Source organism: Squalius cephalus (assembly GCF_949319135.1).
Source record: "Squalius cephalus genome assembly, chromosome: 4".
NCBI classification, from domain to species: Eukaryota; Metazoa; Chordata; class Actinopteri; order Cypriniformes; family Leuciscidae; genus Squalius; species Squalius cephalus.
The window spans coordinates 54661156-54675344 of record NC_137125.1 but is presented as its reverse complement, the minus strand read 5'-3'; the positions used below and the strand labels follow the sequence as shown (position 1 = coordinate 54675344).

At 39.6% G+C, this 14189-nt stretch overlaps 1 protein-coding gene and 1 long non-coding RNA gene across 3 annotated transcripts in view; both read left to right on the top strand.

Moving 5' to 3' along the window:
- Nucleotides 1-14189, top strand: part of LOC307158029 — a 399912-nt gene extending 385723 nt beyond the window's left edge. Inside the window, exon 2 of the long non-coding RNA XR_013821174.1 lies at nucleotides 13954-14189. This is a non-coding gene — a long non-coding RNA (uncharacterized lncRNA). The remainder of the gene's footprint in view (nucleotides 1-13953) is intronic.
- The window catches only part of tulp4a (TUB like protein 4a), a 34348-nt gene extending 20159 nt beyond the window's left edge, over nucleotides 1-14189 (top strand). For both annotated transcript variants that reach the window (XM_079870122.1, XM_079870123.1), the window contains 5 exons: nucleotides 1471-1615; nucleotides 4870-5014; nucleotides 5123-5216; nucleotides 6470-9666; nucleotides 10727-14189. In XM_079870122.1, coding sequence (XP_079726248.1) covers nucleotides 1471-1615; nucleotides 4870-5014; nucleotides 5123-5216; nucleotides 6470-9666; nucleotides 10727-10843 — 3698 coding nt within the window. In that variant the 3' untranslated portion in view covers nucleotides 10844-14189. The remainder of the gene's footprint in view (nucleotides 1-1470; nucleotides 1616-4869; nucleotides 5015-5122; nucleotides 5217-6469; nucleotides 9667-10726) is intronic.

The window sequence follows — 14189 nt, the reverse complement described above, 5'->3', positions numbered from 1 at the left end:
TTCTGTTTTAACATCGACATCGCGATGTGCGAATGAGCGATAGTCACATCGCCGGAACATGCGATGTGAAGGATAGTAGCACCCATGGTGTATTAAGAGAACGGTAGCACACAGTAAACACGAGTTTGTTGTATGGCTTTTTGCTGGGGTGACTTTCTGGGTCAACATCCTCATCCCAAGAGGTATGTTGACCCAGCAAGCCTTTTGCTGGGGTGACTTGCTTGCACAGTGATTGGTTCGCTGTGCCGCAGCTCACCGCGCTCACAGCCAACATTCACTGGCATCCTATAGCTAAAAATGGGCGACGAAGAGGATCCGCCGCAAAAAAAAAGAAAGATTTCGTACCAAAAAGAAAGTCAAAATCAGCTATTTGGGACTATTTCGTCTACAAAAAGGAGGATGTTGACCAAAAAGAGGTACTTTGCTGGAGTGTTATAAAGTTGTGGATGGTTGTCTTTTTTAAAAAGTATTTTATTTTTCGTGTTCGCATTTATGAGGAAAAAACAATGTTACGTGACAGTTCTCCATTACGGACGCGACCGTTATGAAAGCGGCACTAAAAGACTGCTTTAAAACTTTCACAGAGACCTCAAACAGAAAGCACAAAGCCTTTCTTTAAAGCGAATTTCGTTTTGTATTAATTGTATCTTAATTTTAATCAGTGTTTCATTATCCAATTTCCTGGATTTAATAAATACAAAGTAAATATAGCAGACATAATCACGACACGGAGGCGCCAGCGCCTGAATCCGTGAACCGAAACTCAGCGTATAAGGTAGCCTACTCGCCTCACACTCCTAAAAAAATATATATAAATATATCTATTATCTACAGAAATCTCTACTTTTAAACAGAACCATTCAAAACAAAATAAAACTATGTAATCCGTATGAAAAGTGCATTTCTCTCCCACGCGATCACTACTGCGAAGATGAAGATCGTCAACTTCATCTTTACAGAAAACACTTGTTTATTAATAAACAATTAAAATGTCTCTTTGTAATATTTTACATATTCATAATCATTACTTTTTCTGGTTCTTTGTGACAGCTTTTAAGTGCCGTTTACATGAAAGCGTCACTGCATCAGCACCGAAAACATAGAGACACAGAGAGAGAGATAATAATTTTTTTCGAATTCTGACAGAAATATGTTCTAATTTTGGAATAAAATATTAAGTGGCCTTTTTGTCACTTGTAATGAAGCTTGCTTAGTGAAATTATTAATATCATGGAATGGTAGGCTAATTATTGACTTTAGCCTGGATTGATGGCACGCAATATCGCAATATATATTGTTGGGAAAAAAAATATATGTAATTTTTTTTCCAATATAGTGCAGCCCTACATGTGATATTTCAATGGTATCTGTAATTGTGTGATTTATTTGGTTTATGTGGAGAAAATCTAAAAGTAAGGAGAAAATAAACTGTACTGGTTCTTGTTCCTCAAATGGTTTCTTTTATCACAGATGAAGTCTATGGCAACAACTTCATCCCCTCCATGATTGACAGCTGCAATTGCTCAGATTCGAGTGACATTGAGCTCAATGATGATTGGGTTGGAAAGAAATCACCAAAGATCTCCAGAGGGAGCAAGTCTCCCAAACTTCCCAGGTAATGCATGTTATTTAGATTTGTGAGACTGTTAGACTGCTTTTCTTAAAGTCCCCCTGTAGTCCATCATTTTATCCTTTAAAACACATCTTTGATCACCAAAATGACATATTTAGTCTTCATGCCTTAAAATAGCTTGAATGTAACTCGACACCCTTGCCTCATTTAGTATGCGTGGTTCTATGAATATGCAAATGAGCCCCGCCTCCACTCACTCACTCAGCTCAGAGATCCACTGGTTGACGATAGGGCTGGGCGATAAAACGATAACGATAATTATCGCGATATAATTTTTCTCGATGAAACGATATCAAGAGTTCGATAAATGTTCGATAATGTTTATGCACCAAAAGCGGAACGAAACTCATTTGAACCGCGCGCCACACGGACCGTTTATCCGCTCGGCTCAAAGTCCAAACGGCAGCTCAGCGCGAGCTCACTAGAGCAGAGGCGTTTACTCTGATCGCTCTCGTCACGAGATCCAGGGAGAAGCGCTTGAATTCAGCAGGGTTTCCGCGGAGTCATAAAAAGTCATAAAACGTCTTAAATTTAATAATAGGAATTTTAGGCCATAAAAAGTCATAAAAACGTTCGGATTTTCCATACAAGGTCATACATTTCATTTAGCCACGTCTTAAATTGATATGCTCGTTCATTCGTTGGTTCTACCATTGCCTTTTCCCCCTGAAAATGCGCTGGCGGCATAATGTTAAATGCACAGGTTAAATGCGCCAAAAGCGGAACGCTCATTTGAAACGCGCGCCACACGGACCATTTACCCGCTCGGCTCAAAGTCCAAACGGCAGCGCAGCGCGAGCTCTATAGAACTGATGCGTTTACTCTGATCGGTCTCTCAGTCACAAGATCCAGTGAGAAGTGCTTGAATTCAGCGAGGAACACAAGTGTCTCAGTGATTTAAACCAGTTTAAAGGCAGATGAAACAGCGCTGACAAACAGGACAAACTCTGCACAACCATACAGTCAGAAGGCTTTTCCGTCTAGAATCTCCCATCATTTACCATGGATTTACTGTAACGTTAGCCTAGTAATATTAACTGCACCATGTGGGATATACATATTGAATTTTATTATATTATTAGTGCTGATAATCTATTAAAGGACTAGTGGAATATTTACAGTATTTAATAATGTATTTAGGCTACTGTTTTTCATACATTTCCTGAAGATACGTGCCATCAAAGTTAGGCAACACAAACCTGTTTCAAGACTTGACCCCTATTAGCACATGCAGAAACTAAGTAATTATTTTCCCAATAAAGATATTTATTTTGTTAAGGACAAATGACAAATGTTTGAATGTCCTACCTCAGATTTGTGAAATGTTCACCTGTTTTAGCAAGTGTTTGTCATTATATTTTCTGACAATAAAGAGTAAAGTTAGTTTAAAACCACAATTAACGCTCTGGTTTCTACAACTTTCACTTAGAAGCAACAGTCTGCCTTTAAACTTGAAAGAAATAAAGATTTGACATTTATCGTGATAATTATCGATGTTGACTAATATAAAACAATTATCGTGATAATTATCGATATTGACTAATATAAAACAATTATCGTGATAATTGTTTTTGGCCATATTGTCCAGCCCTAACTGAAATCTCCCGGTCTATCACAATGGGAAAGTGTAGCCTACATTTAACGAGCCATGGCTCAATGATGGTGTGTTTAGTAGTTGGCTCAAGCCCGTTGCAAATAATCAGTATCAAGCATATTGCACACTGGGTAAGAAGGCGTTGGAGCTGTCTTTAGGCATTTAAATAATACATCTTGTTACTTTCAATGAAAGTCAATTTAAAAAAAAAAACTTTTGAAAAGAATTTTAATTAATTTTTCATAATTCGTGTAGGTCATAAATTTCAATCATAATGGTCATAAAAAGGTCTTAAAAAGTCTTAAATTTGACTGACCAAACCCTGCAGAAACCCTGTTCAGTGAAGAACGCAAATGTCTCAGTGATTTAAACCAGTTTAAAGGCAGATGAAACAGCGCTGACAAACAGGAGAAACACTGTGTGCAATGATACTATCAGAAGGCTTTTCCGTCTACAAATTCCCATCATTTACCATGGATTTACTGTAATGTTTGCCTAGTAATATTAACTGCACCATGAAATGTGGGATATACATATTGAATTGTATTATATTATTAATGTAGACGATGTATTAAAGGACTGATGGAATATAATTACAGTATTTAATCATGTATTTAGTCTACTGTTTTTCATACAAATACCATAGAAACCATAAAGTTACATTTTGCCATGATAGTGAGGTTATCATGATCTAAATGCATGATACTGGATGACCAATGGTTAAGTTTAATAAAACTCAAACAGTCAGAATATTACATTTTACCAAATAAAAATTAGCACATGCAGAAACTAAGAAATTAATTTTCCAATAAAGATATTTATTTTGTTAAGGAAAAATGACAAATGTTGAATGTTCTACCTCAGATTTGTGAAATGTTCTCCTGTTTGGCAAGTGTTTGTCCTGATATGTTCTGGCAATAAAGAGTAGTTTAAAACCACAATTAACGCTCTGGTTTCTACAACTTTCACTTAGGAGCAAAAATCTGCCTTTAAACTTGAAAGAAATAAAGATTTGACTTTTATCGTGATAATTATCGATATCGACTGATATAAAAAAAATGATCGCGATATTTTTTTTTTTGGCCATATCGCCCAGCCCTGGTTGACGATCACACGTTGATCTGATTGGTTACAAGGTAGTTTGTGACGTCAGAAACATCAGCGATTTCAAAGTGTGTTTTTGAGACTGTCTTTGGTTCACTGCAGTTTTAAGGAGGAAATACTCAGCAATGCTGTCGACTTATGAATTTACACATGGTTTGTCTTAAAGCACATTAAAAACACCACATAGACACATAAACAACATTAAAAGCTTGATTTTCACCACAGGGGGACTTTAACTTGTATAAGTAGAATATCTGTATTGCACTTGATTGATACTTGATATGACTAAGCATTTGAGATGCAAAAACATTTGCAAGATTTGATCATTTGGAATCACTTGTAACAATAAATGCATCCCGCTTTCCTAAAATACAGTTTTTCTTAGTAGCATGAAGCTTCAGAATTGCATAAGATTTTTAAGGATCCACATGATTTGTCAATGCACTGTTGCACTGCATGCTGCTACAAACTCACCTTGAACTCTTCTCTTCGTTTGCTACCTTCTCTGTAGAGACTTAGTGTGTCCCTTTACCAACAGGATAAACATAGATCCCCGTAAGTCCCCCAAGATCTCCCGAACCACACAGGAAATATCCCGATCGCCACGTTTACCCATTCGCAAGCCCTCCATTGGCTCTCCAAGTTTGACTCGGCGAGAGTTTCCCCTAGATGACATCACACAGGTACTGCATTTATTTTTAGTTATACACCACATTTTGTAAAAGCATCTCTATATGCATTAGCGCACGGAATGTTTCCCCTCTTAATATTTATGTCTCCTTGCTTTGTAGCACAATTATCTCGCGCAAGTTACGTCTAACATATGGGGAACAAAGTTCAAAATTGTGGGGCTTGCAGCGTTTTTGCCTGCAAATCTTGGTGCAGGTACTGTATTTTTTTTTCCAGTAATATGAACCACATGATATGTGGTTATTAGGGGTGTAACAATATATCGTGTCACAATATATCGCAATACAAAACTACGACAATATGTATCGTGGATAGTTTGCCCAAAATGAAAATTTGTGTAAAAAAAAAAAAAAAAAATTTTTAATGTCAGTACTACAAACCGATTTGAAATTGGACATTGCGTTACCATAGAAACGGTACTATAAATTATCTTATCTGGCCTCTCCCCTTTTGGGCGTCGTCATGTTTCATAATTTATGATCAAAACCTTTTCTAATCTTGACAAAACACATATTGTCAGAAAGGTCTGAGTCTCAAGGTTCCATATTTTGTGACAGAAGTGATATTTGGACAGAAATGTATTAATTTGTTACGGCAGAATGCATACAGTTAAATTCAAGGGAATGTATGTCACCCGGTGGCTATTTTTGGTATTACGCCTAAACAAAATCTCATGGGAACTTACATTTTTGTGATATCAACTTCAAATTTTGAACACAACTTGGTTAGATATATGGCTTTGATTTTATAGTAATTTTATAGTAAAAAATATTTTGTAAAATACATATTTTATAAAAAAAGAAAAAATATTAAGTACAGTATATTTGATTTACTATAAGTTTAAACTTCCATAACTTTTTGAAGTGCTTTCACTTCTGCAATACTCTGCTGAGTGTTTTCTTTAAAACAAAAACAAACTTAGGTCTATATTCCAAAGCATTCTTGAATTACAACCATTTAAGTTTGAATAGTGCATTTTAACGTCCATCCTCAAAAAGGGGGCTGACAGTTAAGGGGTTAAATTACTATATATAATGATGAATATAATGTATAATAATGCATATTTATGGGTCCTGATAATGCCAAATGTCTGATGTTACCAGTAAAAGTGGCCTATACATTATTTTAAATATATCTAGTCAGTGAAACATATTCATCTACAATAATTCTGTATTTTCAGCTTCAGAATCATGAATATTGTTATTCTGGTGTTTCTATTGTTCATTGGGTTTCAGCACCAAGTCCAAGACTATTCATTTCCACCCCCAAATTTAGCATTTTAATCAACAGCACATTTTTTGTTAACCTTTTATCATTCGTCTCGGAGTATCGCAATAATATCGTATCGAATCGTGACATGAGGGTATCGTTGCACCCCTAGTGGTTATACAAAATTTATTTATATATCCCACTTTGCCTAATTTAATATATATTTCCCATCTTACTAGTTATCTACAAGACTAGTTTGCTTCACCTCCAGCCCAGACAGATGACCATATACCTCCCTGAGGTGAGGAAGATCTCAGTGGAATACATTAACCTACCTATGTTCAGTCCTAATGTCTTCAGTGAGGATGAGGATGACCTTCCGGTCACGGGAGCATCAGGAATCACTGATGATAATCCAACTTGCACTGTCAACATACCCATTGCCCCCATACACAGCCCTGCCCAAGCCATGTCCCCAACACAAAGCATCGGCCTAGTCCAATCCCTACTAGCCAATCAAAACGTCCAGTTGGATGTATTATCCAATCCGACTTCAACTGTGGCACCGCCTGGAGTCTCGGACCAAGGACAGCAGCAGGATAATGTGCTCACGGCACAATATACCGTTCCTGCAAGGTATTCCAGTCCTGGACAGGTAATATTCGGAGGAATGGATGTTGGTCGGCTTTTAGTTGTGCAATCCCAACAACAACAGCAGCAGCAGCAATCACAGCAACAACAACAACAACATCAGTTGCAACAACATTATCAACAACAGCAGCTACAGCAACAGCTTCAGCAATATCAGCTGCAGCAACAACAGTTATTGCAGCATCAGCACATGCAACAGCAGCAACAGCAACACATGCAACAGCAGATCCAACAGATGCAGCAGCAACAGCAAATGCAGCAACAGCTTCAGCATCAGATCCAACAGCAACACATGCAGATGCAACTTCAGCTACAGCACCAGCAAATGCAGCAGCAGATGCAACAGCAGCATCAGATCCAAATCCCCGTCCCAGCTTTGCCCTCAGGTCAACCATCATGCCCAGTCATTCAGCTTCCCCAAACTACAATACAAGTCGCTCCCCCTTCAGCAGAGCACAGTACAGAGCGGGTGGAGCACGAGCTCCTGCTTAAAATCAAAACGACTCGTTCTGCGCCACAACTGGCTGAGGGTGACGCGGTGGTCTTTACCGCCCCTCTTGAGATTAGCAAAATGAACCCGCCTCCTCCTTACCCCGGCACGGTTTCTGCCGCGTCTTCTACAAACTCCACCTCATCGGGGAGCAACACTAGCACTCAATCCTCAGGGGACGCTTGTCAAAAGAAAGGGGATCCGACTCTGTATCCAACTGGTGCGCAAGCAACTCAGTACCAAACCCCATTGGGCTACGAGCGCATCACCACGTTTGACAGCAGTGGAAATGTGGAGGAGGTGTGCCGTCCGCGCACGAGGCTAGTTTGCAACCAGAATGTTTACACGCTTCAGGGCCCGGGAAGCTCTGCAACCCTCAGGGTCTCGTCATCCTCCTCTACCGTTGACGGGAAGAAGGTGCAAATGCCCTACGCCTCAGCCACGCTAAACCGTCTCACTGTGCCACGGTACTCTATACCAAGCGGAGACCCGCCTCCTTACCCTGACTCAGCCAATCAGGTTGGAGGAGGGCGTAACCCTGGCCAGAGATTGGACAGCAGTTTGATTCACGCTACCTTGAGGCGAAACAGTCGGGAAGCCGCGCTAAAGGTTTCCCAGATGCTTGATCCCCAGAGGACTCTTCCCTCCAAGGCTAAAGCTAACACCTTGTCCGCCTCGTACCAGCCGAGAGGACCGACGGCTCTTTACACGTGCAGTCAGTGCAGTAGTAATAATGGGATTAGCAGTGCGGCTTCCAGCAGTGGGAGTAATGGAATAGCCGGTGGGACAATCATTAGACAAGATTTCCCACCGTCAGGAGGGGGTGCGCCTCACAGCACTGTTATAGTGCACTCAAACAGTGCCTCGCCTTTGCCTTCCCAGTCCTCCTACAACTTGCTCAGTATCGATGGAAGCGGTGGCGGTGGAAACCGAGACAGGACTGAGTACATCAACTCCGCCTTCACAGAGGACGAGTCACTGAATCAGTCTCTAAGGCAAATGGCTCTGAACACGGAGGTCGTGAGTTTGACAGTCAAACGGCCTCCTCCGTATCAGTGGGATCCATCCGCTACGGAAGAGATCTGGGTTCCTCAAGAGCGTACCGCGACTCTTCCCACTTCTGGAGTCCCTCCTGCTTCCCACAAACCTCCTCCGCTCGTTCTCAGCCCCGCACAACATCTGGATGTTTCCCGACTCCCGTTCGTCCTCTCGCCCAAGTCTCCGACAAGTCCTAATGTCACAACTTTCCAGCAAGCAGGAGCGTATCAGATCGCATTGCCCTATCCAACAAGTGCTGGCTATAACGGTCCCCCGTTAGCTTCTCCACGCCCTCAATCTCCCAAAGAGTTGGTCGCTCCTCTTCCCTTTTCCCAGCAAGATCAAGCTGTGGTCTTGCCACCGGGTTATCCACCAAATTTGCCTAACCTAGCTTGCTTCCCACCAATGTACCCTGGGACAACGTCTTGTTCTAGTTTACCGGTGACTCCCATTTCTCTTCATCCATGGGGTTCTTATAATCCCTGTCCACCTTTGCCAAGTCCTCAAGGTCCTGCTCCTTCCCTTCCGCCAAAGACTTCCCATATGTTGGATAAACCTGTTCTTTCTCCTCCTCCTCAACCTCCTCCTCTCTCTTCACCACCTCCAGATCTCCAAAATGTGGTCAGTCCACCGGAAGCTATCGCTGAAGCCGGGGAAGGCTTTCAAGAAGTGCTTTCGCTCAACGAAAGCCCGGTTCCTCAAAGAGCGGATAGGTTTGGGAAGAAGAACCGAAAGCGGTTGGAAAACAGTCGGACTGATGAAGCCAACGTTCCCGCGATCACAGAAGGAGGAGGAAACAAGTCTAAGAAAGAGGGTCGTGCCCTTGGTGACTTCAACTCGCTCATCTCGAGTCCGAGATTAGGCGGACGAGACAAGAAGAAACCAAAAGGCCAGAAAGAGCAGCTGAAAGCCAAAAAGCTGAGCAAGGCCACGACGAACGAGTTCCAGGACAGTTCGGAAAGCGAACCGGAGCTTTTCATCAGCGGAGACGAGCTGATGAACCAGAGCCAGAGCGGGAAAAAGAGCTGGAAAACTAAAAGAAACTTGCGTGCGGGAGGATGCGAGCTGGACGAGGGCAAATGTCGAAAGGCTAACGAGAAGGAGGACCGAGGCCTCGGGAGCCAGGGGTTCGTCTACATCATGGCCAACAAGCAGCCGCTGTGGAACGAGGCCACGCAGGTTTACCAGCTGGACTTCGGAGGAAGAGTCACGCAGGAGTCGGCGAAGAACTTCCAGATCGAGCTCGAGGGGAGACAGGTACACAAGACATCTATCGCAGGGCTCGACATTAACGCTTGTCCGATTGGCCGGGACTAGTCGATTATTTTTGACTTGCCCGACCGGACGACAAAAAAAAAAAAAAAAAAAGACTTGGGCAACGATTAATCGCATCCAAAATAAAAGTTTGTGTTTGTGTGTGTGTGTGTACTGTGTATAATTATTTTGTATATATAAATACACACACATGCATGTATATATTTAAGAAAAATGTGTTATTTCTATATCAAATATTTATATTTATTATATATAAATATAAATATTTTATACAGAAATAAAAAAAATCTTAAATATATACATGCATGTGTGTGTATTTATATATACAAAATAATTAAATATTTGCATGTATATATATTTATACATTTTACAATTTATATTATATATAAATATTAGGGCTGTCAAACGATTAATCGCGATTAATCGCATCCAAAATAAAAGTTTGTTTTTACATAATATATGTGTGTGTACGGTGTATAATTATTTTCTATATATAAATACACACACATGCATGTATATATTTAAGAAATATTTGCATGTATATACTGTGTATATATATTTATATTATATATAATTTATATTATATATAAATATTTTATATATAAATAACACATTTTTCTTAAATATATATGCATGTGTGTGTATTTATATATAGAAAATAATTACACACACACACACACACACACATATATATATTATGTAAACACAAACTTTTATTTTGGATGCGATTAATCGTTGCCCAGCACTAAAAAAACTAAACTAAAGGGAATAAATATAATATATACAATAAAGCAAATGTGATAATGTGAGAAATATTGAAGCTCTCTGAATACATTTTGACTGTGATCTAATTGAATTCATTGAGCAAATTTAAGAATTTAACATAACGGATATAGCATCCTATTTTGTCCGGACGAGCAACGTTTCTACTCGGACAATTGAACGACCGATTTACTCTTAATGTCGAGGCCTGAATTCCCTTTTACACAAGCTTCAGAAGCGGTTTTGTTTGCTAACTCCTCTCCTCTTCTGCTCCGTCCAGGTGATGCAGTTCGGAAGGATCGACGGGAACGCGTACATACTGGACTTTCAGTATCCCTTCTCAGCTGTGCAAGCTTTCGCTGTAGCGCTTGCTAATGTCACCCAGCGCCTCAAGTGACCGACTGGGCATGAACATTTCAGCCAACAATACCATTTATTTCTTTTGCTCTAGTTTTTTGTTTTGTTTTTTCCCAGTTTAAGATGCAGTACTAATACTTGAAAATTACATCTGGGAAGTAATTGCCACATTTTCCAAGTGTTAGCGGTACTACTGGGCACTGAAATCAATTGCTGTACAACATACTGTCATTTACTAATTTTTTTTTTGTTGTTTTTTTTTTTTTTTTTTGCATAAGATACTAATGTTTGTCAAACTCTGTGGAGCTCATATCTAAACTCACTTCCAGGGACTTTGCCCTTGGAGTTCAATTTAGCATCTGATTTAGATGCTTTTTGGCTTGCAGTCATAAAATGCATTTTATTAACAAATAGTAAGACTGAATATCCAGTCTTGTAGCTGAACTCTGTTAGGACGGACTTGCTTTGGCAGAAAACCCTGAATAAGCTCAACGGTCAAACCATTGATGCTGTGTTCATTAGCACTCTAGATGTTTTTTAGTGAATAATTCCTCTTGAATGTGTTTTTTTGTTAATTAGTTCAACACTTTTTTTATTTGTACTGCCCTGCATGTCATTTTATATTTTACTTTTTTTTTTTTTTTACCGTCTTGTTCATTTTTCCTGATTATGCATATCTTTCCTGCTATAGGTGGGTAAGATGTGCCAATCAGAGCTCACATCCCAAAAAAACAAAGTGACTGCCCCCTGCTGACGCTTCTGTGAAGTGATTTTGTGTAATGGCTCTCAATGCCACATTTAATCCACCTCAACATGTGCAAACAAACAAGCAACAGGAGATATTTTTCTACCGTCTTACAACAACGTCACTTCATATCTAATTTTTCTTTTTTTCGTGCGACACGTTTTCTTATCTATGGAAGCTTGTTTCCGCCACAGAATAAAACATTTTAAAAGATAATTGCGACTTTTTATCTCACAATTGCATGTTTACATCTCACAATTCTGACTTTATTTCTCAGAATTGCGAGATATAAATCAGAATTGCGTGAAATAAAGTCAGAATTGCGTGAAATAAAGTCAGAATTGCGTGAAATAAAGTCAGAATTGCGTGAAATAAAGTCAGAATTGCGTGAATTGCGAGATATAAATCAGAATTGCGAGATATAAATCAGAATTGCGAGATATAAATCAGAATTGCGTGAAATAAAGTCAGAATTGCATGAAATAAAGTCGCAATTGCATGAATTGCGAGATATAAATCAGAATTGCGAGATATAAATCAGAATTGCGTGAAATAGTCGCAATTGCGTCTTATAAAGTCAGAATTCTGACTTTCTCGCAATTGTGAGTTTATATCTCGCAATTCTGACATCTTTTCTCACAATTGTGAGATATAAAGTCCAATTCTAAGGAATTTTTTTTTTTTTTTTTTTTTTTTTACCTCAGAATAGTTTATATCTCACAATTCTGACTTTATAACACGCAATTGCAACTTTATATCACGCAATTCTGACTTTATATCTCACAATTGCGTATTATAAAGTCAGAATTGCGAGAAGTCAGAATTAAGTATATTTCTCGCAATTGCGACTTTATATCTCATAATTCTGACTTTATAACACGCAATTGCGACTTTATATAACGTAATTCTGAGATAAAAAGTCAGAATTGTGAGAGAAAAAAAATCTGAATTGTGAGATTAAAAAGTCGCAATTACCTTTTTTATTTTCCACTCTGTGGCGGAAACAAGCTTCCATACTTTATCAGTGCTAAGATTATCACAGTGTTAGATACAAACCCTGTAGTACGATTAGAAATTCAGCAGTAGGTTTGAGGAACAGCAATGAGAAGTCTATCATTCAGTACTGCACGATTCATGCAGGATTATGACTATAGGGAGACGCTTGATGCTTGATTTGACTGAGATCAATAAAACAAGCAGGTGATCATGAATAGACGAGTCCCGGGAGAGAGCGAGTTCAATGCGCCGGTCGTTACATTTCAACCTTCAGTGGATCAGTGTTTCTGAGAGAGTTAGTCAGTGTTCTAGACGTGCAAAAACACACTGTATTTGCACGTGTCTAATGTCTTTTTGTAAGGAGTGGTTTTGGGGTTAATGTGGTGATTTATTTTGGCCTGGATTCCTTTCCCGATGGTGAAGTGAGAATTAGTTTGTGTTGAGTTTATTTATTTATTTATGTCTTGTGCAATATTGTCACGACTAATGCTTTCTTTATACCGTTGGACTCCTCGAGACGGCAGTTCATGATAAACAACACGTGGCGTTTAATCCACCTTTTGTAAGTGTGTGAACATTATTTATGTATAAAGGACTCTTCAGCTTGGTGTTGTGTGTGTGTGTGTGTGTGTGTGTGTGTGTGTGGGGGGATGGCGGTGGGTTTCGGTGTAATTTGCTCCTGCGGTTTGAAGGTGATTGTGGTTAAAGGTGTAGCTTGTAGTGAAGTGACCTTGGATGGGTTCGTCACGTGTGTTTTTGTGAATCAAATCCAGATCAGCACAACCCTTCCAGTGAGAGAGATGCTATTAAACCCTCATCCTTCCCTCGGGTCATTTAAAAAATCAAATTAAAATTGAGTGTTCATCAGAGGTGTCCAAGACCTCAGGACTTTTGTCGCATTTGAATACACACAACATTTTTTTTTAAATGAATTCAAGGAGTTTTGTGGTTGAAATATAAAAAAGTAACACATCCTTCTATCGCGGGTCAATTTGACCCCCATAGGAATGAATGGGATGCTTCAGTACACATAGAAAAACCTAAAATTGCTAAAACTTTACCAAAAAAAATTTTTTTTTTATAATGTCTACATGTGTATCTGAATGCACACTGAAGAGAACTGACTTTAGGACCCAGCGGAACAGCTCATATAGAGCTATAAGGCCATCCCAGAGCCTGGCCACTCCCTATTAAGTCCTATTGTACCGCATTGTGGTTGTAGTTCCACCAGAGTTCCACTGGGGGCAACATTCAAATTACTAGACGAACAATTATATCCTGAGAAAAGTGGATTTTGAGGGGTATAGCGGCATAGACCTCCATTCATTCTGCACTCGTCCTGTGAGCGCCCTCATGTGGAGCCAGAGTGGAACTGCACTCGTCCTGTGAGCGCCCTCATGTGGAGCCAGAGTGGAACTGCACTCGTCCTGTGAGCGCCCTCATGTGGAGCCAGAGTGGAACTGCAACCAGTTCAGAAGCTGGAAGTTTACAGAGAGTGGAATTTCTCCCCTTATTAGACGTTCTCTGGCCATCTAGAGTCATGAAATATCATGTTATATTGTGTTTTTTTCCACAAGAGGTCGGAAAAAACACCCAATATAAGATATTTAGAGCTGAATTAAAAGGGTTATGCATGAAATTGTGA